This window comes from Lonchura striata, chromosome 1, assembly GCF_046129695.1.
Source record: "Lonchura striata isolate bLonStr1 chromosome 1, bLonStr1.mat, whole genome shotgun sequence".
Lineage (NCBI taxonomy): Eukaryota > Metazoa > Chordata > Aves > Passeriformes > Estrildidae > Lonchura > Lonchura striata.
In genome coordinates, this window is record NC_134603.1 from 21,951,773 (window position 1) to 21,977,952 (window position 26,180).

Below are 26,180 nucleotides of genomic sequence, written 5' to 3' on the forward strand. Positions count from 1 at the left end.
GGTTGGACTCAATGATTTTAAAGGTCTTTCCAACTTAAATGATTCTATAGTTTCATTGAAATAATTCCTGTTGATAGTTGTTTTATTTCAGTTTCAGTGTTTATCCTTAAAACAAAATATCCAATAACGTAGAAACTGTATTATTTAAACTATGTAAGAGGGGTGTTTCTGACAATTTCAAATCTTTTCTAAGGCAAGTACTAAGTTGAGAGCTTTGTCCGGTCTGACCCTGTTCTGCAAACAATTTCAGTGAACAGATGCTTTTGGTAAAAACAACTGGTTAAAAAAATTCCCCAAATCTCTAATGTACATCTCAGGAAACACGGATCGCTTAGTTATAGAAACCTGGCAAGTTGTCTTTCCTTTTTTCAGAAGCTTCACACAACTGCTTTGTTTTACAAAAAGCGCACATCCAGTTCTACCCTTGAGTAACTTTTAAAGACTTCTGGCTTTCCTCATTTTGTTTACCTTTTCTCTGTGTTGCAGCCCTAGTGTGTGACTCCTGAAGGAACTGGAGCTTTAGAGATGGTTGAGACCACAGAGAAAACCAAAGAAGCAGTGCATAAAGCCACCATCAGCTTTAGCAAATGCTGCCCTGGAAGGGCTGTTCCTGACATACCTGTGGGGACTTGTGCGAGCGCCAGCTGTACTGGTGACTGTGGAGAGTAGCCAGCAAAATATTCTCATCAGTATCCACCTGGCCAAACCTCAGCGTCTCTTGAGTGTCATTACAGATCACGAAATGGCTGAAGACAAACTCCTCTGCCTCAGGGCATCGGTTCTGAAAGGAAAGGGATATGAAAGCCAGGAAGAATCCATGTCAGTGTCAGGACATTTGGCAGCTGCCTGCCCAGTGGCGACTGTTACGACACAGAAATGCAAAATCTCTTCCCTCAGCTTTGGCCTCATAGTAATCTCTGCAAAATCTACTTTCTGGGTTGACAAAATATATCCTATGACTTTAAATATTTTACTTTATGTTTTTGTAATGCAAATCTTAAAGATTTAAAACTACAATAAAACTAAATTTTCTAATTTGGGTAAACAACTTCAACATTAAATTCAGTGGGAAATGACATTACATAGGGTAAGCAGGATACAACAGACTGAGGAGAGAGGCATGAAGAGGCTTCTCAGCGCCTGACAACTGAGCTCTCAGGCCAACAGGTTTACAGTTTCTCTTCCCCACCACCTGCTTCTAATTTGAAATATTGCTGTGGATCAGCAGAAGACTCCCTCTTTCCTAATACAACATCACTTGAAAAGACAACTAAAGAAAAAAAATGGAGACATGAGTAAAGTACTTTCACAGCTCCATGAGGCTTGTTTGAAAATGCATTGTGCCATTTAATAGGAAAAAAAATAATAGTTTTAAAAAGTATTTTAGATTTTACAATATTTTTTCTCCAGCATCTTTCCATCCCTCTCTCTGCTTTTCATCTAACTGCTTGTCACTCTGTTGACACAATGGGACTATATGATAGTCATAAAAATTGCCACAACTACTAGTCTTCTACCCCTGAAGGCATGAGCTATAATCCCCTGTATGGGAGAGGTCAAAGTGTGACTGACGATTTGATTTGGAGATAATCTCTTATATATTTCTGCCCTAGTCACTAGTGGGCTAGCACCTTCCACATACAAGCAACTATCTAGCAACTGCAACAATTACTCAAAGAAACCAACATTTGAATAGTTTCTGTGCAATTTAATGGTTCTAACACAAAATATTAATCTTCTTGTGGATTTTGTTACCTCTTATTGACCCATCTTTCCTTGCACACTGTTATGACATTTTTCTGTTGGTTGATTTCCCTCTTCACAACATAGCTCAGCTACTTGTTTCTCATCCTTTCTTCCCATGATGTTTTCTCTAACTTATGGAACCTCTATGGTTTTTAAGAGTTGATTCTGTTTCCCCTCCTTGCTCTCTCAGTGGACCTTTTAAATGGACATTACAAAGCTAGCACCTTCCCTGCCTCTAATCATATGGACCCCTTAGCTTTTTGTTAACAATGTGCCTCGAAGCCTACAGAAATTCAGAGATCAAACAAGAGGGAGAGAAACATTTCATCACAGATTCCCTATGCAGCCTTAGTAATCCTTGAAAATCAGTTTGGTGCATTGCTTGTAGTACATTACTGGGTGATGCACATGGAAGTTTTTCTGAGAAGTGTGCAAGGTATGTCTAGTTTTCCATCCTTGGATGCATGTTCACTACTGGTTTCTCCAGAAGAACCTAGGGTGAATCTACAGGCAGAATCACAGCATGTCTGGGGCTAGAAGGGACCTCTGGACGTCATTTAGTCCAATGCCTCTGTTAAAGCAGGTTTACCTGGAGCAAACTGCACAGGATCCCATACAGGCAGCTTTCAAATATCTCCAAAGGAGGAGACTCCACAACCTCTCTGAGCAATTTGTTCCAGTGACTGGTCACACTCACAGTAAAGATGTTTTTCATGATGCTCAGATGGAACTTCCTGTGTTTCAGTTTGTGTCTGCTGCCTCTTTGTCCTTAATCAAGGCAGGTTGTAATTCCTTTTGTAACTCAATGTCAGAATGATTGCCTGGGAGTGTTTCTGCAAATACTATTCACCCTAGGAATATTTTAGCATGAGAATATTCAGATTAAAACTTCTTCCCAAATCTCATTACTTCTTCTGCATAAGATCAGGTATCTTTAGTGAAACAGGAGTCAGGTGAGCATAATGAAAACTGCACTTTCAAGCAGCAAAACTCTTTACAGAGCAGTATGTCTGTATCACATTCAGTAGCAGATCTGAGTGTGCTAAAGGCTGACATTTACAGTGAGTGCAGAGTTTATTTTGGCATTTTCTAGTGGAGGATCTATGGCTTTTTACTGTCAAGCTGCCATACCCACATACCCGTAAGTCTACCGCAAATATATGTATTTTCCTGCTACAGCTTTGTAAAATGTTCTTTTTAGAAGGGGAGATTTACTGTTCACAGAGCTCAGCATGTTGTTAGAGTCAAACCTATACACAACCCCAGGGGAATTTAAGAAAAGCTTTTTCTTTTCACTCCAATACATTTTCTTACATTTTTCTTTTCACTCCAATACATAGAAATTGAAAGAACAATGCCATAAGATGATGAACTTCCTTCTTTTTACCTTAGTAGCTAACTTAGTTTCAAGTAAGTAAACACAAACTGTAGGGTTTTTGCATTTCCCAGAGGGAAAAGAGAATCCAGTGAGTTTTTGGCATGCACAGAACTTTGAGCTTCTGCTTGGGGAATGTTATCCTATCAGGAATTATTAGTACACTTGCACACATTTTGTTGCTGATGAATGACTGCCATTAATAATTAGTCTTGAAAGCTAGATTTGCTACTAGAGTTCAATGCTTTTAACAACAACAGTTCTCAAAGTTAAATGAAAGAGGTTTTTTAGGTTCCATTTTATAATAGTTCCAAAGTTTTAACCGAGGAAACACCAAGATTTGCATAATAGGGCATTGCTCTGTACTACCAGGCTTGATAGAAAGCTACTGATGTGTCCAGTCTTGATAGCAACAGATGACTAAAGGAACACCAAGGAAGCTTGAGGATGCTTTAGCTCAGTGTGGCAACAATATACTGGACACCCATGTGTCTTTGTCCCTGGGGATCTGCAGCAGCACCCTGTACCCATCACAGGGAACAGGATCCCACATTGCTGCTGAAGTCTGACAGTAGAAGCTTCTAGAGTAAGCAGAAAAGGAGAAAAAAAAAGTCAGCAAAAGAATGGAGTGAAGAAATCTTGATTGATAAGAATGTCTAGATAAACCAGGTGCAATAAAACCAAATAGAACCAGGCTATTTGTGTGGCAATGATGCTGAAGGGCTGAATAATGGCTCCAGAAGTTGAAAACACCTAAGCATGGATTGGAAAAAAATCCCTCTCTGAATTAAAATAACAAATCAAAAGAATCAGCAAAAGATTAACAGCCTGAATCAGATACAGATTAGGGTCAGTTCCTGGGGGACAATTTCCTGCCCCTCTTTAGATCATTTTTCAGCTGTTATTTTCTCTCAGAGAGGCCTGGAAAGTGTCTCTCCTTTATTGGTCTTTCAAATATTTTGTGAATTCTATTTAGAGAGAGGGGAAAGACATCCCACATAATACTAGTCACCAGGCTTTCCCAGTCTCAGGACTTTTTGCTTGTCTTAGCTCACAGCTATTTCAAAGCATTTCTGGATCTGGAAAAAACCCACACTGTAAAAGCCTAGGCTTCTTCATATGCACAAAGTTATTTTCTTTGTGCTTCACAAGCTTCCAAAGACTTGTGCAAGGTTTTTCTCCCCCTCTCATGTACACATAGATACACACACACCAGTACACACACACACAATCACTTAGCAATATCTTTTTTCACAGAAAGTCTTTTGCAATTTATTTCTCTTGAAGGCTCTTTAAGAGAAATTAACATTTTCCTTAGAATTCTTTAAACTTCACTCTCATAGCAATGTCCTGGCATTACCAGGTAGAAATCTCCTGTATCCTTTTCCCTTTGTTTTTTGTGCTTTTTGTAGAAAGATGTGGAAAGCAGTGTGATTGCAGATGTCATTTTGACTGATCCCAGCTCATTAAGAAAACTTAGGCAACTGCCAACAGAAAGGTTAAGCACCAAGCAGACCTTGAGGAAAAGAAGTTCTAGTGGTCTAAAACAGGTTTAAAAGAGGAGCTTTTCTAACTTCTGAGGAGTTTGTGAAAACAGTTGCAATGCCTGGTTTATAGTGGTCTCCTTGTGAGACCACAAAGGAAAAGCTTTTTCCCAGAAATAACACTTTGTACCATACCTGGGGAGCTGTTTTCTCAGCTGACCCTCTGTCTCTAGATATCTCAAACCAATAAGGCTTTTAAATAATTCATGAAGGCTTAAATGTCCAAATAAAGGGAAAAAAATACCACACGCTCCACCAATGTATGCTCATAGGAAATACGCATTTTCTCACTTGATAGTCTCTATGTTATTATTAAATAATAAAACTAAACTTATAACAATACTGAAATTTCTTGCCCAGGTCTTTAATTATTAAACCCATTACTCTAGCTTTGTATTTAGATGTGCATTAGCCAGTTACTGTTGTAGTTAAACAGGAATTTCAGATTAGAGAGTGAAACATATCAAAAGGGGAAACTTTTTAAAAAGTGCTAATCCTCTCAGATTTTCAGCATGTGACTTAAAAGTATAAAGCCTGGTATTTTTTAGGCTTAATGTACTTTCAAAATGCTCGCCATTGCTTAATTAAAAAAAACCCCCACAAACAAAAAAAACTACCAAAAAATAACAATAGCAACAAAAATCAGTCCGTATCTAGGAAACAAAGACACTGACAGAGGCTTCTGTTAATTCTGAACTCTTGACCTAAAGGTGCATGGCCAAATTGTTTCATGCTTCATCTGTCTGTCTACTGACTCCAACATCACTTGTTGCAGATTTTAATCCAGTAAAAAAATATGTGGAGAATTCAAATAACCCTTCCCTGGTTATTAAATTCATGCTTCTAGTTGTAGCATTTTTACTGCATTTTGTGTGAACAGCAGACATCAAACAATGCTTATTATTTGGAAATGTATTCCCTCCCCGTTCAGGGCATGCCAACCCCCCTCAAACTGGAGGTAAAGTCACATAAAAAACATCTTGGCAACAATTAATTTTATAAGTTATTTTGAACCCACTTGTGTGTTAACTGTTCCCTAATTTCAAAGCTATGCAAGTTTTTAATCTCAAATACTCTGGGCTAGATACCCACCACATCAGAACATGGTGGCAAGTACCCCTGACATGAGAGGAAACGAGAAAATTACAGCAACAATTACAGAATTATATCCTCCTGTGGCTCATGTTAACATTGCCAAATCCATGTATAAATCAGTACCAACTATTCATAGAATGTACCTGTCAGCAATATACCATGCGACATATGGCTCTACTTAATCAAATATACAATTCCATTTTTTTCAACTCAGAATATTCCTTCAAGGCACAGAGTAGTCAGTCAGTTATTCACACTGTGATGTGGTTTAAAACATTTAAATATTTATGCACCATATTTTATTTATATGTATAGCTATGTCTGAGGGATCTTTATTTCCCCCATCCTAAGAGGAAACTGACCTTTCTGAAGGCCATTTTGCAGTAGTTGCCACACATGTCTTAGATGAGGGACTAGTACTAAGTCAGAAATATTTTGGGTTTAAACAGCCTACAAGGACTTTCTTATACTTTCTATGTTTGTTTTTTATTAAAAGCATTGTTCAAAATATGACAAAAAACAGAAATTGGAGCTACAAAGATTTTTGTTCACATTGATATTTGAGCCAGCTGTGAAGATTTAAATCACACTAGATCTTGTTTTATGAATGTCCTTTTGCAACAAGAAAACCATGGAATGCCCTTAAAAAAGAATTTTTTGATATAAAACAGATGTTTTATCCTTTTTTGGGGGCTTTGTTATTGTAGTGCCATGATAGGTAATTAATTCCCAGGCTCCACATAGGTCTTCAGGCAGATGAAGAGAATGATTTGATTTCAAGGCTATAGTGGAGTCAGGGAATTACAGGCCTTTGAGGGGTCATTGCAGAAGCAAGTTTCTTATACTGGGACTGGCTTCAGCCATTAATGCTGCTTGCACAGAATGTAACATGAAACTAGTGTTGAACTTCAATAAGGATGGAAGTAGTAGCTGGAAACAATATGTGCTGTTGCTCAGACTGAGTTGAGCTGATGTATCATGAAAAAGCACTCACCTTTTCATAAATTAATGGAGTATTTTGCATTTCAAAACCAGGGTTTTGGTTATTCTGATATTAATCCATGTAGTTTCACTTAAATTCAGGCCACTTACCTTTACATACTTTTTACCTAGTTTTCATTGCAATCGCAGAATTAATGTTTTAATGAAAAAAACAATTTCAGTATAAGTTAGGGCTTTTAAATCTTGAAATATTTTAATGAAAGCAGTTGATATCCTAACTTGCTATTAAAGTAATCACAGTAGCTATATTTTTTCTCATTCTTGCGTTTGCATACCTGTTGCCAAGCTTGAAATGCTGTATTAAGAGAATGAAGAGCGTATTGGCCAAAGCTGATGAAAATAGGGTCAACCATTATCGTGCAGTCAAACAGCTTTCCTGCTGTTCTGCTGGAAACAGCAATCTGCCCCCAGATTTTGAAAGGTTTCACAATGCTTTGCATGGTCACATTTCGACACTCCAGAAGTTTACAGTCAGCTTGAGTCGAAAACTGGATCTCCTGGAACACTGACTCATCGTTCCACTGACGAAGATATGCATGAGGCTCATCAAAGGAAATTATCATGTATTCTAGTTCAGATGGCTTGTTCTTATCAGATAAAAATGGCTGAAGAAACTTTGGTGGTGCTGAAAAGTAAAAGGACAAACAAGACTAGAAACATTGCTACACTCTGTGTTTTTGTAAACTGTGTTTTTACTGCTTGTACATAAGATGAAGACAAGTAAATCTATCAGAGTTGACAATTCTGAAATCTGAAGTGAATCCTGTTCACACTGTTAGATGTAGAACAGTATGATAATAGCAGCTGCAAACAAAAAGGATCTGCAGAACAAAATCTTTTCATGGTAAATAAAACAGCCAGTGAAACTGCTTTATCTACACACTGCTCAATGCTTCAGATTGCCACCTATTTGGAACAGAGATCATATTTCTGGGAGAGTTTTTGCTACAGTAGGTGTATATGATATTCCACACATAGCCCATTACAAACACAATAAAAATTGGCAATACAGTATTTGCTGACATGTGACTGTGCAGGCCAACAGGCTCTACACTGGAAGTTGCCTTTTCTGCAATTACGGACAGCTCAAGACCAGAAACCCACTGAAATGCAACATACTATGCCATAATACTAGAAATGAAACAAAACAGTATCCTGAGACTAAAGCATGAGAAATGTATCACAAAAAAGATTTTATCGTGTTCGTTGAAGTCTCAGTTGTGCAGAGTGCTGAGCGCTGAGGCAGCAGACACTGCAAGGCACGTACACCCCTTGTGTAACATTAAGCATGTGAATATTTCCATTTATGTTATTATTTATGTTGCTGGAACTACTCATATGCTTAAAATTAGCATATGCTCTAGTGCTCTACAGATTTGGAACCAAAACACTCATCCCTATCCAGGATCAAGCCCTGTTATTCTACAAACTGTAATGGATACAACAAGTTGTATGCTCCCTTTGTGTATAACATAGCACAAAGGAGCCCCAAAACTTAAGGCCTTTAGATGCTGTAACAACAGTAACAACAGCATAAGCTCAGTCATTGTTGAGAAATAAAACAGCTGCCTTTGATTTTAATCTGATTTTGCCTTTTCCAGATAATGTAATTTTAAAGACTGAGCATCTGAAATTGGACTGTAATAGTGAGGAAGATTACGTACTGAGAGAGGTAGCTGACAGAGAGTAAGTTATTTTTTAGTCATTGAATGTCAGCCTTGGTATGATTTGACAATGAATATATTATAATACTTGCAGAAACACAAAAAGTACATACAAAGAAAGCTGTCCCTGTCAAAATTATCCAAGAACTTTGCCCATCTTCCATAGAAAGCATTCCTGGCATTTGAAAATCAGACAATAATCTAAAGATCTCTTGGAATGTATTTGCCATTAATGCAATGACAGAGAGCACTGAACAAAACCAGATGTAGCTCCAAAAGTGATCATAACTGAAATAACTTAAATCTGCAGTTCTCAGAGCTCTTCGAAGGAATTTTTCCTAAGCGGGTTGCAAAATCTTCAAGTATTTTAACAGTATTGTTAATGCACTGGAAAATGTAAAAGATCAAATTCATTCACCAAGATGGCTCAGAAGTGAAGTGGCACCTGCTGTCCCTGCTCAGACTATGGAAGACAGGCGGCTTCTACAGTTACCCGTTCTGGGGGCAGGAGGGGCTGCTCTTCCAGCCTCACTGCCAGCCCTGTGGATGGGCTCAGTGCACAAAGCCATCAGGTTCACCCTGCCACCGGTGACTGCTTGCGATGGCTTGTTTCAAGAATGCCTGTTTGAATGAGGAAATGGGGAATACACAGAGCAGGAGAGTGATCAAGCAGCAGCTGTGAACTGTATGCTTTTATTATTCTCCATAAAGCACTACATACCTGTGCCGAGTTGATCAAGGTGATGGCATAGGTGGACTTCCAAACAGGTGAATTGGATCAACACACTTAGTGATGGCACAAACCAAGGGGTGAAACAGGAGTCAACCCTGGTGCAAGCTGCTAATGCCGTGGGTGTCACAAGCTGATCACACACGCTTTGGGAGCCAGATTCACTTTCTGAGCTGCAGAAGAAAGGTAACAAAATAGTACTTCAGCACTTCCAGGATTTTGCAGCTTTACAGCAGGAATTGGCGACGTTCCACACTCATTTTCTGACACAGACAACATCATGGTTTTATTTTAACTGCTAATGCCAGTGTCCGTACTTTTTCCAAAGCAGACCGTAACAGACAAGATTGCAATCCATCATGCCTTTTATCAAACTGCACTTTCAATTTACAAATATTTGAACCACAAACCCAAAGACTATTTGCAGAAAATAAAACCAAAATATGCCAGGTATCTTTAATTTTTGAAATAGCTAAACAGAGTACATTATAATTATTAAAGCTGTAAGAACGAGATGAAAGTTCATCAGATCAAGAGAATTTAGTTTTTTCCACTTGATTTTAAGGAAAACAATTTGCAACCATCAGACTAATTCTATGTATGAAACCCTAGTCTTCGTAAGCTTTATTTCCTTTGCCACCCTCACTCTAAAATCATAATTCAAAAATAATCTCCAAGTACTATAAGCTCAGTCTGGAGCTCTTTACTAACATATTAACTATACATTTAAAGTGCCACCCTCCTGATTTTTTTCATAGCTGTACTCCTAACACCAAGAATTTCCAAGCATTATCTTTCAGTCTCTTGAGAGAAACAAACACTACATCATAATTCTAGAACCTGCTAAAACACCAGAGAAGTACAAATAAACTTTACAATTTAGCCAAAACTATCCTTAATGCTCCTTATTCTCACTCCATTTGAAGTTTGGCTCTCAGGAGTTTTAGTTGAAAAGTTTAGACTTGATTCAAGAGAATTACAACCACATCCTCAGTCAAATAATGTCTTTATTTTTAAAATAAAATTTAATGAAAGATGGACTAAGGTCAACTTAATATTTTTGTCAGAAAGTCATGAATTTTTATAAAGCATCATAAATCCACTTCCATTAACATTTTAAAGATATTTTAAATCCAAACGTAAGTTTAGATTGAACAATAGCTTTCCAAGCAAAATACCTTAAGCTTTTAGGACCAGATTTTTCATCAGGCAATGTTTTACTTCAAAATTATGCACAAATACAATAGGTACTCAAAATGTTCAATTCATGCAAATGCATGAATTCCATGGATAGGTAAACTGACCAGTATTAATTAGTGTTGCAGTATCTAGTAAAGTATTTAAAGTATTTATAGTATTATAAATACTATCTAGTATAGTATTTATTTATATAGCTTAAATCCAACTTAAGGTTTGTGGACATAAAAACTTATGTAGCAGTAAAACACAGCTAAGATTAGTTAATTATCAAAGAATTATGCCAGGATACTAAGAACGGATTAGGTCAGGAAAGTATGAAAGATAAATGACTTAATCAGAATTTTAGCTGCTTTCCTGTGCTTCTTTACTAGTTTAAATTGCTTGTTTACATTCCAAAATGAGTGTTGTACACCTTTTGAGAACCAGCACCTTTGGAAATAAAATTATTCTTTGTGTTCACATGATAAAATATCTATGGGACTGGATAACAGAGAAATAGGATGCTTTACTTTGCCGTGCCATGGATATTTCTTAGATTGCTGGAACAAAGGAAGGAACCAAATCCAAAAGGACAAAAATTCATATGCTGATTTAAACAACTAAGCACTTTTGAATCTGCAAAACTAGTTCGTTCTTTCAAAGTAGCTATTAATATTTTTATATTTTTTGCTCATTACATTTTGATTAGAAACAGAAGTTCAGGAGCATATGAAATGAAAACAGTTTTCTGTTGGGGTAGATGAGAGCAAACAAATGTTAACCAAACTATGAAGAACTTTAAAAACAATGAATTGCACCTTGATATTCTGAGGTAAGACTTAATTTCATGAACAGCTGTAACAATGATTGCAGTAAAGAGGAAGGACATTTATTTCTGATAGTTGAGGTTTATCCTGAAAATATATATTTATTTTCCTCAGAAACCTATTTCTTGACTCACCTATCCATGACTAAGCATTTTTAGATGTATTTTGGATGTATTTTGGAGATGCATATTTTCATAGAATAAAAACCAAACAAAACCTTCCAATTTCTTATTTAGTCAATTTTAAATATCTGCTTTTGATGTATTTTGGAGATGCATATTTTCATAGAATAAAAACCAAACAAAACCTTCCAATTTCTTATTTAGTCAATTTTAAATATCTGCTTTTATTCATTGAGCATTTTACAGCGGTGGAACTTTTGTAATTTCTCACTCATAAACACCATGATGACAGAGCAACAGGACATGCTTAATGCAGAAAGAAATGTGGCAGGAGCTTCACACCAGGGAGATAATGTAAAGCATTTAGCCAAATTTTTCTCCAATTTTTCTGCCCCACAAGCAACAGACCACAGAGGGATAATACTCAGCAATTTAAAATGTTGGCAACAAAAGGATTCAAAGCTGCTTTTTGTTTCCTGATAGAGTCACCTTAGAAACCAAAAAGGCCCAACACTGAAACCCTGCATTATTCAGAGTCCAACCAGATGCTTAAAAACCTAACCAGAGAGAAACAGCAAATGAGGGTGGGACAAAGTTGCCCCATGGGACAGAACTGGCCTTGCATCCTCTCCCCAGCCAGGGAGGACAAGCGCTGGCAGTGGAGGGCTGAGAGGAGCAGGACAGTGCATCCTAAACCACCATCTCCACAGAGAGAAAATAACCTCCTAGGAACCATCTGAAAAGAAATGCAACAAGCATCTTTCACCACTGTTTTCCCATCTGCCCAGACTTTTTCTCAAGTGTAATTGTTTTATCTGTGAGGAGGTTCATTTGATTTTTACTCAACAAGAAACCATATTCAGAATTATAGCCACCATGTCATTATGAAAATGAGAATACAGTAACAGTATAAATCAGCTACAGTACAAAATGTACTAAAAGCAGCAATCAAATTATTATAGCATTTTCTTTAAAAAAACCCAACTGGAATAAAAAGTCATAATATAAATAATCAGTTTTTAAAGAGAAACTACAGTCACTACCATGACCCTGATTTTAAATTGAATCCCATTTCAACTTTTTGCCTAGGTAGACTTCCATCAGATCTGTAGCACTGCCACTTTCTCCTTTAACTTTGCAGAGAGCACAAAAATAAAAAAACGCAGCCCTTTATCACATGCTGTGCACAAACAGCAAATAAAGCAGTGTTAACTGAAAATATAGGAAAATTTCTATTAAGTCATGGTTAATGACAGTAGGAGCACGAATATCAGAAGATGAGATTGTGAAATAAAAATTTGTTCATCAAGTGAATACAATACAAAAACACGCCCACATTTCTTGGCTTCCTTGGAGCTGCAAAATGCAGTGTGGATTGTCCACAATTTTTCAGCTGTGAAAGAAGAGGAAGAACCAGATTCTACTGCTTTGTGTTTGGCACATCATGCTAAAAGAGGAATGTGGCCAAATCAGAGGAAATTAAAAATAAAACTGACCTGACTTCATTACCAGTTTCTTTTTCTTTTGCTTTTTTCTTTAAGTGCTGGGAAATACCAGAATATTTTCAATGGAAAATATCTACATTTGAAGTAATATAAATTATGATATTTCACACGCAAAGCAGCTCAAGTTAAACATATGGCAACTGAGAACAATGACTTAGCAGTGCCCTGCATTATTCTTGTTATTTTAAGAGAGAAATATTTAAACCAAAACTGCCATTTGTGATGAAACTACAACATGGGAAAATATCCACTGGGAAGAAGAAAGAGACCACTTAACTCATTTAATTTATGACTCAAATACTGGTCTGAACCCAAATTGTTAGAGGTCAAAATCCAGCACATCATTTACTTTGAATAAAAGCTGAAACAATTAGCAAGAAACATGATCATGATTCCTCACTTGAATTACTAAAAAGTAGCAATTTAAGACTTATTTAAAAGTTTTTGTATTTGTTTCATGGTTTGTATCTTAAGGCACTTTCAATTACTATTTTACATTAATATGTCAGTAATGATAAAAATACTGTATAAATTACACAGAAGATGCACAAATATATAAAACATCTTGTAGTGTAACCCATTTAAACAAAAGGATTATAAATCATTCCCAACCAAACCAGGAAAGGGCTTTAGTGTCTCACCAACCAAACAGAGTAATTTCAATTATGATGTGTTAGTCCTAAAACAGGCAAATGCAACCCATAAAAATAATTTATTCTGTGATAATTTTTTGTAATCCCCTGTTTTAAGGTCTTCCATAAACAGTCATATATGCCATATATGATTTCTTTCATAAACACTGGACCACATCCCCAAAGAGATGCTAAATTAATTCACTTAATACTTCAAATTTGCTCATTCATTGAATAAACTTTCATAAATGTTCATGCAAACCTTATATACACATAGAAATAACGGGATACGAAATTCTCAAAAATAAACAACATACATGTATATATTATGCCCTCCAGCAGATAGCTCTTTGATTTTTATACTTCCAGTTAGCTCCTGATCAATCTCAGAAGAGCTTGCATACTACAGGATTTGAATCATGACATCTTTGCATATTCCCATATTCATTACTGGTTGCTCTATTTCACCCTGTCAGCTACTGCTGATCACATCAACTGAATCTACTTCTTCTCACAAACCTTGTTGTTTTTCTGTCTTGTGAGACACCTACATTTCATTTCACCCTTATAACCAATGTTAGGAATTAATAATAAAGTACTGAACCACAATGGATCAGCTCTCTGCTAATAATAATTAGCATATCACAAAGGTTACAAAAAAAAAAAAAAACGACCCAAAAAAACCCAAACACTGCAGAATTTTAAGGAAAAAATATTATAATTGAGCAGCAGCTGCATGAATATGGCAGTGGTTAGAGTCTGACCCAAAATGCAACATCACACTAAGAAGACAAACTTGAACAAGACTAAGCATTTTTATACAATTAATAGTGTATTACAATTGCTAACCAATCATACAGTTGCAGCATGCAATTAATGTCAAATCAGCACGAGTGCAAAGGAAAACTGAAGTTCAACTTTTATACAACCTTTGTTTCTTACTCTCACAGATCCCTCAGCATTAGAATTCCCTGATTTAACACTCAGCACTGGCATTAAGCCTTGAGGCTCTTCCCACAAGTCTGCAAAATCCCATGTTAAATGATGCTTTAGGAACAAGACTACCACAACATGATTTACCACAACATGGGCACTGTCTCTCTCTCAAAATCATGAAAGTTTGGCATTTTTTGGTTAAGTAGAATCCAGAACATATTTCCGAGTGCTTGGTGAGAAGAAATGATCCATAGCAGCATGGTTGATGAAGCCACATTTTCAGCAGTTACTGTCAACATGGATTTCCTATGAGCCACTAGAGGTCTAGAAAGATTCATCTTCTCTGCAGGTCTACAGTTTTCTGTCACTACCTCCTACACAAGACTTCCCTTTAACAGAACATGATCCCTTAGGGTTTAACCATTACTTTCAATTTGTTCTGTAGCTGTAACCATACACATTCAGTTTGTGGGCATTGTCTCAAAACCTCCAGGTCAGTGACATGTTTGCTCTGTCTCCAAGAAGAAGCCACTGTGCCTCAAACACAGCCTCTTATCTGAGGAACAGCTGCTCTTGTTTTAACCAATGAAGTTTTCCTGAGAAGGATCACTCCAGACTGGTAAGGACTACTTCTTCCACACCAGTCCTTCCTGCAGCCATCCTTAAGAAAGCTTGCAGTGCAGCTTTGTTTGAAGTTAGAGATCAGTTTGAATTTTTGTCATAGAACCACAGATAGGGTTGGGTTGGGAGGAACCATAAAGATCATTGCTCCAATATCCCTGCCAAGGGCAGTGACAATTTACATTAGACCAGGATGGTTGAAGTCCCACCGAGCCTGGCCTTGAACACTTCCAGGGATGAGGCATCACAGCTTCCCTTCCAGTGCCTTACCACCCTCACAGTGGGTGATAATATCTAATCTAAACCTGCCCTCTCTCAGCTTAAATCCATCCCCCCTTATCACTACATGTCCTTGTAAAAATCTCTCTACAGCTTTCTTTAGGTTCCAAAATGCTGCTCTAAGGTCTCCTCGGAGCTGCCTTTTCCTCAGACTGAAACATTCCAAATCTCTCAGTCTGTCTCCACAGGAGAGATGCTCCAGCCCTCTGATCATCTTTGTGGCTCTTCTCTGGAATCAGTCCAGCAGGTCCACATCCTTCTCAAGTCTGGGGCCCCAAAAACTGGACTCCAGGTATGGTGTCATGAGAGCAAACCATGCCTCCAAATTAAAACCACTGCTGAGGCAGGGAATATAACTTTTTATCTCCCTGGATTGAAATCAGAGGGTTTCCTCGTATATCCTACAGGTTTCTGGCTTCTGGAGCTCACCCTGACCTATACAAATCTTTAAAACATTAAATACTGTTAGTTCATGTAGGTATAAGCTACACTTCTTAAAAGCTATTATGAATTCCCCAGGCTAACAAAATTATCAGGACTAGTGATTGTGCAGCCTCTGGACAGATAGGTGTCAGTTCAAGGAACTTTCCTTTGACTTCCCTCTTTCTCTTCTGTTTATTTTCCTTCAAATGCTTCAGTAGTGAGGTAAATGTTTTTTGCTGCCTTCATTCATCTCCTGCTATCCTTGTGCAGTGAACTACAAATGCTTCAGTTTAATTCCTGTTTCTGAACAATTTCAGCTCATTAGCTTATCAGAGCTCCCTGAATGAAACATTGCATCTAGTGATAAACCCTATTCAAGCAGAAAACAATAAACATGACTACAGTGCTAAATGTCTTGATGAAAAAAAAAAAAATCTACTGAATTTCACTACATCATTTCCAGTTCCCACCGAGTTCACATTTCTGTGGTGTTAAGCTGACCAGGAAGGCAATTCTGCCAGGGTCCCACATTCAGAGGAATTAACCTTGTCTAAAACACTTAACTTCTCAATGATGAAAATGCATTCTTTCACAATTAACATCAAGAAATCATTTCCAACCTGATACTATTAATGGAAACCAGATGTTTAATTTTCTTCATTGATTTTCTTAGCCATGCTCATGTTCCCTGATTTCTCTGAATTCTGTAGTCTCATTCAACACATACGTGGATGCTACATCCTCAATGAAACTTGGGTTGATAAGCAGCAAGAATCAGCAAATACCAGTGGTCCAAGAGAGTAATTTTGGGTTTTTTGCTCCAAATATAAAATGTTAAGCAGGTCTTTGAAAGCAATTCCACTGCTGTTTCTGGACAGAACTTGTACTTATTTCTTTTACTCTACACACTAACCAAAATGGAATGAGTGCAAACAGTGAATATCTGTAATTGCACAGTGTTTCTGGCTGTAAACATAACGAAGAATGGATCCCCAGTGTTTAAAAAAACAATTAATTTTTTTTCCTTTTAGCATAGTAAGCAATCTGTGCGAATAATAATGCAATACAATTGAAATAATAACATTTTGTTCCATATCTTTAAAATAATAATTGAATTGCACCGAGGAGAGAATCAAGGTGATGTGTAAGTATTGCATAGAAGAAGAATGTTTACTACTACATTATAGGTTGGATTGCACCTAAGCTTTCTTTTGTTAATTAGCTGATTTTACTGCCTTATGCAGCTAAGAGGTCTCAGGACCTGTTTGTCTGCACTTTTCAGCAAGCCTTCTATTTAAGAGATGGATGGTTATGATGATGCCAGGCTGCCTATGAGCCTAAAGGAAAGCTCTTTTTGTGCACACCCTATGTCCTTATGTAAAGGTGAGCTACAGTCTGAACCTCACGCAGGACTAACTGCTCTTATCACAAATTAAAAAAAGTATCTTAATTTCTAAGTCTCTTGAAACAGGTTTCTCAGGAGTGTAGCATTAGGTGTCTTTTTCCTTCCTCCTTTAAAATTACCTTTGGTCATCAGCCACGTTCTGGCTGCTGTTGAGGACAATCCTCCACAGGTCAGAGGCTATGAGCTCCTTCTGGTTGCTCACCAGGCTGATGCTGGGCAGCTGCAGCTCACAGACTTTGCTTTCTGACAGACTGAACTCCCGGAATGCAACAAACGATTTCTGAAGCTCATCCCAGTACTCCAAGCTGCAAGGAACCTGTGATGAAAGTGAGAAGGAATAATTACTTTATGCTGCATTGCAAATATAATGCGTTTTAATCTCTATGCTGAAAGTGTAAAACTAATTAAACAAAATAGAAGTAAATGGTCATATAGAAATTTTAACTGTAATCATTACTCAGATTTCGTAATCTTACTCAGATCTGCCTTGACTTAAATGAAAATGTTTTTAAAACATCATTGCAGACTAACACGTCCAACTTTCTCTTCCTCTGTACAAAAATAGCTGCTTGTTCCACAGGAAACCATGAATAACAAAGACAATCTAAACATTATTTGTATTATGCAGCCAAAAAATCCATCAGATGTCTATACATCATGGTATCAAAGACACTCTAGTCATCATTACTTTTTTTTTAACTCATTGTTTTAGCTTTATTACATAACAGAATTTGAGTTTATTAAGATAATCAATGATGCAGAGAAAAAAATTATAATGGAGAACACAACACTTTGTGGTGAGACAACACATTGCTAAAAATCCTGGGTGAAATAATGAAGCACTTGTAAGCATATGATCTTTTCTTTCAAGGATAATTTAGACAAAAAAAGGCAAATGAAACCAAATAAATAAATAGTGGCTTCTGTTTAATGACATCCCTAAATTTAAGTCTGCAAATAATCGACTTGGATTATTTGGGATGCGTCACTGAACTGTAGAGAAAGCTATTATAGACATTTCTATAAGCAATAGAAAACCAATTTTAATAAAAGTATAGATCTTAAAGAGCTGTGCCTAAGCATCTTGTCTTGTTTTTTTGGTTTTTGTTTTATTTTGTTTTGTTTTTGTTTTGTTTTGTTTTGGTTTTTTTTTGGTAATACCAAGAAAGTGAATGAGAATATGAATTTAAAACAAATGCAAACTTAGTCAGCTATGAAGATTTCAGAATTAAGATACAGAAATCCACAGGTATGGTAGCTGTACATGCTCAAGATCACTAAAAGTCAAACTGACATAAAGCAAATAGTAAGAAAAAATTGCATATGTATGTGTTATTACCTGTTTTATCCCTGTGTATAGACATACAACATACATAAATAACCAGGAATTAAGTAAGAATGCTGCAGAAATAGACGTAAATTTAGAAAAAGGTTTTTAAGCATTCTTCCTTGTTATTCAGTAAAGATTATCATGCAGATGGAGATGACAGTAAGCTGATTAATTAACAGGAATGAAGGTTAAGAAGGAAAATTCAGGGAGCTCAGTGGTTCAAGCTGGGGAGGGCAAAGGAACATAAATAATCACCAAAGAATTCTGGAGGAATTAACATGTGGAACCACAGAGCCTGAAAGGTGGATTTTAACTACATCTGTCAAGCCACAATGATATGTGAAGACCGAAAAAAGCAACCACAGTCTCAAAAATTTTTTTAGTTCAAGATGTAGGACAAAAAAAAAAGTTATCAGATAACTGTCAGTAAACCTCTGATGCCACTAGTGTATGTAACACAGAGTACCACTGCAGTATCAATCAGGAGAGCTGATTTAAATTTGAAAACTAGAGTGTCAATCAAAAGGGACTGATTTAACACCAAAACCCACATGTCATATATGTAAAGATAACAACACATTTGTTTATAAGCTGCATATTCAATTAGAAAAGGTGAAGATCTGTAAATGTCAGTTGGAAAAGTGTGAGACAGTATGGTGAAGCCTGGAAAAAGCAAATACCATCTTGAGAGACATCAGGTGAGATATTTTCAAAAGTGAGGGGCAAATATTAATTGATTTGTATAAGACATCAGTGGGGACTCATTTGAAGTATGCCACTTTTCCAATTCTTCATCTTAAAACTGCATTAACTTTTGCTGTGGAGAGTTGAAGACTAAATGAAATTAAACAACAGGAACATAATTGTTCCATCCAGACACCTCAGGAGAGAAACATTTAATAGAAGAAATCTTTAAAGAAATTTTGTGTCAAAATTGAGTTGCCCTATGAATAAAGTGTAAGGCTAGAAACTGTACAGAAAAAAGATGGGGACATGCAAGGTGCTCATGAGATCTACTTTTAAAAGCTTGATATCTTAATTAGATGGAGAAAATAACAAGCATTGCCCCAATGGGAGAAGGCTGGGCTTGATGAGCCACAAAACATCTTTCTTGGTTCTCTGTTGCTGGCTGCACAATAGTGCTGTGCACAACGGCAGCAATAAGTAATGCCACATTAAATTTGTGGCTATATTTCAAAATCACACTAAAGTGATTCTTTTTGCTCTCAGTGCCACTAGACTTTTAGATTTTTTTTCAGAACTTCTCAGTGTTAAATTATTTGAGTGTTTAATGCCTGTGAACAAACACTCAAGGCTGCTACACATTGCTACCACAGCAATGCTCCTACCCTCCAATTATGGATACATTGGATAAATCCAAAGAACTCCCCTAATGTTAACTAGGAACACGTAAAGAGCCTCTTCCATCATCTGCTGTCTTTTATACTACACATAGTTCTTTTTTTAAACCTTCACAATCTCCAGTGATGATAAAACATTTGAGTTTAGTGAAATATTGTAATACTTGGCATATTTCCTATAGCATAAAGTCTTGGAATTACATAATTATAAAAGGATCTGTTTCATTTCTGACAAAAGGCTGCAGCCTTTCATGGTTGCATTGATACTTAACATACAGTAGTATTTATTTATGTATACTTCTAAATCTCAGTGCCTAAAATACCTTGGCATTCTTTTAGGAACCAGATTAAATATATTTGAATACTTGGTTTAGTCTTGTGCTTCCTAATGTCTATCAATGTTATTGAGTAATATGTGTGCAATGAAAGTCTCACAAAGCTATCATATGTAGGATATTTATTTCTCTTAGATTACATCTGAAAACAAAACTCTTTCCTTAATGAGAATCCCACCAAATTGCATCATAATAGAAAGTAATGTGCATTTTAAAAGAGGCTAAGCAGGGTGATGAATTCTATTCCCACTAGATCAATAAGCTGGAAGAACAAGTTCAAGAGTATAGTAAGATAATTTTTTAAGTGGCAATTCAAAAACCATAAAACTATCAGCCGTACCCATCCTGTGATTCTGTGTAGTGCATGACAATCTCTAAAGTGAATTATGAAAAATTTGGAAAGGCGCAGGAATGATTTCTTTATTTTGTTTACATTTTTTCTAACTATGTTGCAATATGTCAAGAAATCTACCAGAGCAAGAGACAGTATGTTTCAAAGTGTCATCTGCACATTAGAGATAAGAAATCAATGACACACATTATGTGATATCCTATACAAAATACAGCTCATGCTTTGGAACTACACAAACTGTAATTTTTCTAGTTTGAAGCTTGCAAAAGACTTAGTTGACTTAGAATCTTTGATTTCTACATATTTAGCTATATTTTTTCTAGGGGGTTTATTACTAATGCCTGATCTGGATAAGTTTAAGGAAAGATGGTAGCTCTGGGCAATATCAGCTGCCAAAAATAATAGTTGTGAAAGCCTGGAAAGTGGTTATAATGCCAGAACTGAGTCATTAGCAGTGGGAATAAGTGAACTAGCTACATCAAAAAAATTCCCCACATGTCGAATTAAGTATGGTGCTTTTACCTCAAAATATTTGAATAAAACCTAAACTATACTTCATATAATTGTTACTGCTTAGAAAATGTGACCACTAGGGCTGCCTCTATAAAAGCAAACACAAATAAAGCCTATTTAATTTTTTTGCTAAACAACAAGCTTGGTTCTCCAGCAGACACTTCCCTGTAGCTTTTTGTCTTCTTCCATAGCTCTCAAAGACAGTCTTAATTGTAGTTGCATTTACCTGTCACTTAAGTGTGCATGAAAGTATTATTTAACCATGAGCTCAGATTTAACCAAGCTCCATTTTGCTAGAAAACACACACTGTGGAAAACACACTTATTTAGAAGGATGATTATGGCAATAGGGAGGAAAACCACAGTCAAGTTACTTTTCAGCAGCATTTCTGTTTAACAACAGAGGTTAGAAGCAGAAATGAAAAGCTGTATGAAACAGCCCACACTCTAAGCAGAGAAATTGAAGACTGCTCCTTTTTCTCTTTTCTGCTGTTAACTGTAGACACTGGAGGTCTGAAAATGGCATGGCAGTGTTTGGAAGAAGAAAGGAGATGGTGTATTGGTAAAGTACATGATACAAACAAACAACTGTTCAGAAATAGTTGCCTTGGAGCAAAAAAACTTTTTAGTTAGAAGAAAACAGATTCCTGCTTTCTCTGGATCTCATTTCACTCATTTACTTTAAGAAAAAAATTTTCATGTATATTACACCAACACATATGAAAAACATCTCTGATTTGAACAGAGCTGAAACCTCCAACATACACATCTCTTCCCCCTCACCACAAAAAAAAAAAAAAAAAAAAAAAAAAAAAAAAAAAAGCCAAACAATGAGAACCCGAAAATCCTCTTAAAACCCTGCATACTTCAGGTAATTTCCTTCACACTTGTTAACCTATCAGCAAGACAGTATAATGTTAGTAACCAACATGAAGTACTCCCTCTAAAGCACTACATTGTGACTGCTTTTTCTTACCCATCATATATTGTGTCACACATTATCAGTACCAGAATAATTTAAGTCCTACTTGGAAATTAGGAAGTCAGGAAATGCTATACAGTCTGTTAATGCTGCATTACTAATTTCATCCTTGTGTTTTACAGGTACTCCTTATTCCCACTAGTGGTTATGTGTAATATTACGACTCGATACAGAGATGAGTGTTGACCCCTAAGTGCTTTTTAAAGGATTTCAAGATGACAACATGCTTCTATATATTCCTGTGAGCTGATGTTATCCTCCCAGCTTTAGGCTTCTTGGCTAATTTGGACTTGAAAAGTGCTGGGTGCACACCACTTACCTGTCTACAGGTACATTTCTACAGCTGAGCAGAGAGCCAACATCAGTGGACTTCCACAACCTGCCACACGTTACCATAAAGGATCATACCTATTATTCAATATACATTTTGTCAGAAGGCTAACAGGTCTCAGACATGGACTTAATTTCCAGCCAGGAGTGAAATAATTAAAATATCTCCGTTTCTTAACTAATCTCATCTTTCCATAAGCATCTTTTTGTCTGCAGGAAAAAGCTACAGCCATCAGCCTACTTCTTTGAGGTTGTTGAATGAAGGCTATATAAAAGTATTATGCCTTCACTATTAAATACTGACACATATGATTTTAAAACTCAGAATAAAAAAATGAACTTTAAAAGTAACACATGCAGATCTCTTAGGCTGCAAAATACATCTTGTCCAGTTGAATAAGAAAATAGATATTAACAGCTGGGTGCCTAATGTTTCTTTCTCTGATGCTTCCTTTTGATTGATGTATTTGCTAGAAAAGAAGCTTTTACAGAAGATATATTCATTTCTTGACTCTCAGTCCCTCAGATCGTGGGTGCTTCCTCTTGGAAATTAAGCTATTCTTGGTCCAGAAACAACTACTGCACAAAAAAATGCACACAGAAGACAGGAAGTGTGTGTGTGTGTGTTTTATCTCTTCCAAGCAGGGCCACCTCAGTGAATGAGGCAGAACACAACACAAACTAGAGCTTGGACTCAGACACCAGCCCAGACTGCGATTTTGACTTCAGCTTCCTGAGCATGAATAAACTGATTACTCTGTAATAAAGCTATTCTTTTATTAAGATATTTTACTGGTTTAGGGCCAACTGTCTTAAAAATATAATTCTCTCATTAGGGGAACAGAAGTTGCAGTAGCAGGAAATAAAAAGTTTTATGCACATTTTTATACAAAAAAAAGTCTTGGCAATAACTACCAGGAACATTACTTTTAAATTTGATTTTGAAGTATTATTTATATAAAACTAGCAAAAGAACTCTGCAGAAAAATAATATAATATGTAGAAAATATGCTCAAAAGAAAAATAATATTAAATAGAACTTTATAATATGCCTGGTTCACACAACATACCCAATTCAATCTGACCAGTGGAACACCTGCATTTTGGGCAAATGTAGGATATTTCAACATCCACATTCCTGTGTATCTTGTGTGATTGACAGTGTGAAATCATACTACAAACCACCTGACTGTTAGATAGTATTTTTTTAACCTTCCTCAGAGCTAAGATTGTATTGATCTGTGTAGAAAACAGACTTTCCTGGCACAGCTACAGACCACCAATACCCCATTTCAGGAAGGAAAAAACCAAACAACCAAACCACCAAAAAAAGAGAGATGGCTTATAGTGAGGTAAAAATATAGCACTGTATAAGTAGTTGCAGGATTAGCAGTAGTATTAGGATTAAAATTATTAACTTGTACAAAGTATTTGCTGTCCCACCCACCTCAGCCTCCTTTGTATTTTCATTACAGTTTTCTGCACTTTGACAGCAGTTTGAAGTGTTATATGCATATGTATTTCAGGCAGTAAAATTTATTCCACTATGGTACACTCTCAATTTTCAAACTGCAGTATAATCAGACACCCCAACTGGAGATGTTTTTTCGAAAACTATGTCATATAATTTCTTCACAGAATTGTTTTACTGCTCTTTGAATTTTTTTTTTAAATAAATTTGGTCTTAAAGCAAGGACATTTAAATTACAAATACTCACTCTAAAATTTAATATGTAATATCTCCTTAATTTAATTTTTTACTTTATCTATAGTGAGGTCTTTGACTGACTAATGAAAATAACTACTATTTGGCTATGTGAGTAATAAGATATACCATGGCTCTTTCAACTCCATTAAACATATATACTAATAGCCCTATTAGTATATTTATTTCATTTTATTTAAATTTATATCTGTCCTGCAGTTTATAAAATAAATATCAAATAGAGTTGTAATGAAGAGATGTGAAAGAAAACTCTTGTCTTCTGAGAAATTTGTTCTTTAAAAATACATAACATCCTTTTAGCTGACTTTGGAAAAAAGCTTCTATACATCTTCAACTAATAGAAGCTATAAAAAAAAACCTTTTGTAATATTGGAACCAGTTGAGAAACCACAAGTATTCAAATGCAGGAAATCATGATTTTATAACATTTTAATGTGATCTACTCTTGGGAAACAAAGTTAACCAAGCCCTATTTCTGTACAGGAAATATTCCAGTGTACAGTTGTAATACATTGTGGTGAGGGGTACAGCTGCAATTTTTTCACCTGTAATGCCCCACTGGTATTGTGGCTTACTGAATTGCATCAAGATTGCCTTCCTGTCCGGAAAGCCCTCTAAGTACAAACACGACTCTAAGCCCAGGTTTTATTTTCCCCTGGTATCAGAATATGGTAATTTAAGAGCCCTGAGAAATGCTTTTTAACCTTTTAGAAGAAATATGTAGCATTCCTTTATTACGAACTATGTTCTTTGCCTTTTTAAAACAACATATGACCAACTTATCAATTTATCAGGCTAGCAGGTTCAGAGCAAATGCAGGTGTGTGGAGTAATGTAATCTGTCACAGATACTGGTTTTTTTCATTATGGAAAAATTACTCTAAACACTCTAACAGCTTTTTTTTAAGAAAGCACAGAATAGTGCTGGGCTGTAACTGAGATTTCTGCAGAACTTTAAACAGGAAAATTATGTACTGCTAAGTGTCAAACTTTTCTACTAATTGTCATTTACCTTGAGATTGAGTTTATGTGATGATCACTTGCCTTTTGAACAGCAAATGTACCAATATTTCTTTAATTAATTAGATCTTAATGTATTGTTTTAGGTATTGAGAAACAAAAGTATACAGATTGGAAATCTTACGTTAGGGATTCATCTGCTTCTTTCAACACCCTTTATTGTCTCTTTCTTATACAGGAACTATCTTCCACATTTCATTTAAGGTTTTTAATTTTCTAGGCTTCAATATTTATTAATAACACAAGCATTTGGATGTTGAAATGTAGTCACCTGTGACCATTGAGGCTAGCAGTCCATTAACATAAAATGTACCTTATAATTTTCAGTATATGAGCTATTTTGACCACACATTCTCACCACAGTAAAGCCTGACTTCTGTGAGAAGCACCACAAAGTCAATGTACAGCCGGAAGGACTTGGGTTTGCAAAGTTTCATAAATCTGAATCACAAAATCGAAGATTACAGAACACAGGGAGGGTGTAAATCTGTCATTAAGATAATCTGATGGTTCCGTCAGCGCTCTGGCTCCCGGCAGAATTTTCACTGGCTCAGTAGCTCCTAGGGGTAAATTTCACTGTGATGCACAGGCAAATTATGCACAACTTCCATTAACATTCCCAACAAGTTACGCTTAAGTCCCTGCAGACTGCACAGGGAAACGCTAGGACAAACGATACAGTCTCATCTTGATGCAGGGAACACTAAGATCACACAGCAAAATAATTAAGATTATACACACACAAACCAGTAACAAAAAGTAAAGTCTGAGATAATCCTACTCTCAGGCAAGGAAGTTCACAAATAATATTTAAAGCTGGAATTCCCTAAGAGAACAGGCTTTGTTTCAACATCTGCTTAAGACTCCAACTTCTTTAGTCCCTATTTCCTCCCTTGCAAGAAAATGAAGACAATACTTATAATTAATAGCCAGATTCTTAACTTTGGAAAACATGTGCAAAACTCAGATCAGAAAATTTGCTTGCCTGCAGATGATCTGAAGTATAAGTGGCTCAGGCTACAAGCAAACCTACAGGCCTCTTACACACACCAGCTGTTTAGGTGATGACCTGCACCCATTTTTGTACTCCTGCATAAACAGAAACACTGCATCTATTGCTGAGAAAGAGATTCCTACATTAGAATAA

At 36.3% G+C, this 26,180-nt stretch overlaps 1 protein-coding gene across 4 annotated transcripts in view; it reads right to left on the reverse strand.

Annotated features, from left to right (window-relative positions):
• Positions 1–26,180, reverse strand: part of VPS13B (vacuolar protein sorting 13 homolog B) — a 434,787-nt gene that overhangs the window by 46,307 nt on the left and 362,300 nt on the right. For all 4 annotated transcript variants that reach the window (XM_021529420.2, XM_021529422.2, XM_021529419.2 and 1 more), the window contains exons 40-43: positions 17,205–17,401; positions 9,148–9,329; positions 7,038–7,387; positions 620–781 (exon numbers count right to left, since the gene is read on the reverse strand). In XM_021529420.2, the coding sequence (XP_021385095.2) occupies positions 620–781; positions 7,038–7,387; positions 9,148–9,329; positions 17,205–17,401 (891 nt within the window). The remainder of the gene's footprint in view (positions 1–619; positions 782–7,037; positions 7,388–9,147; positions 9,330–17,204; positions 17,402–26,180) is intronic.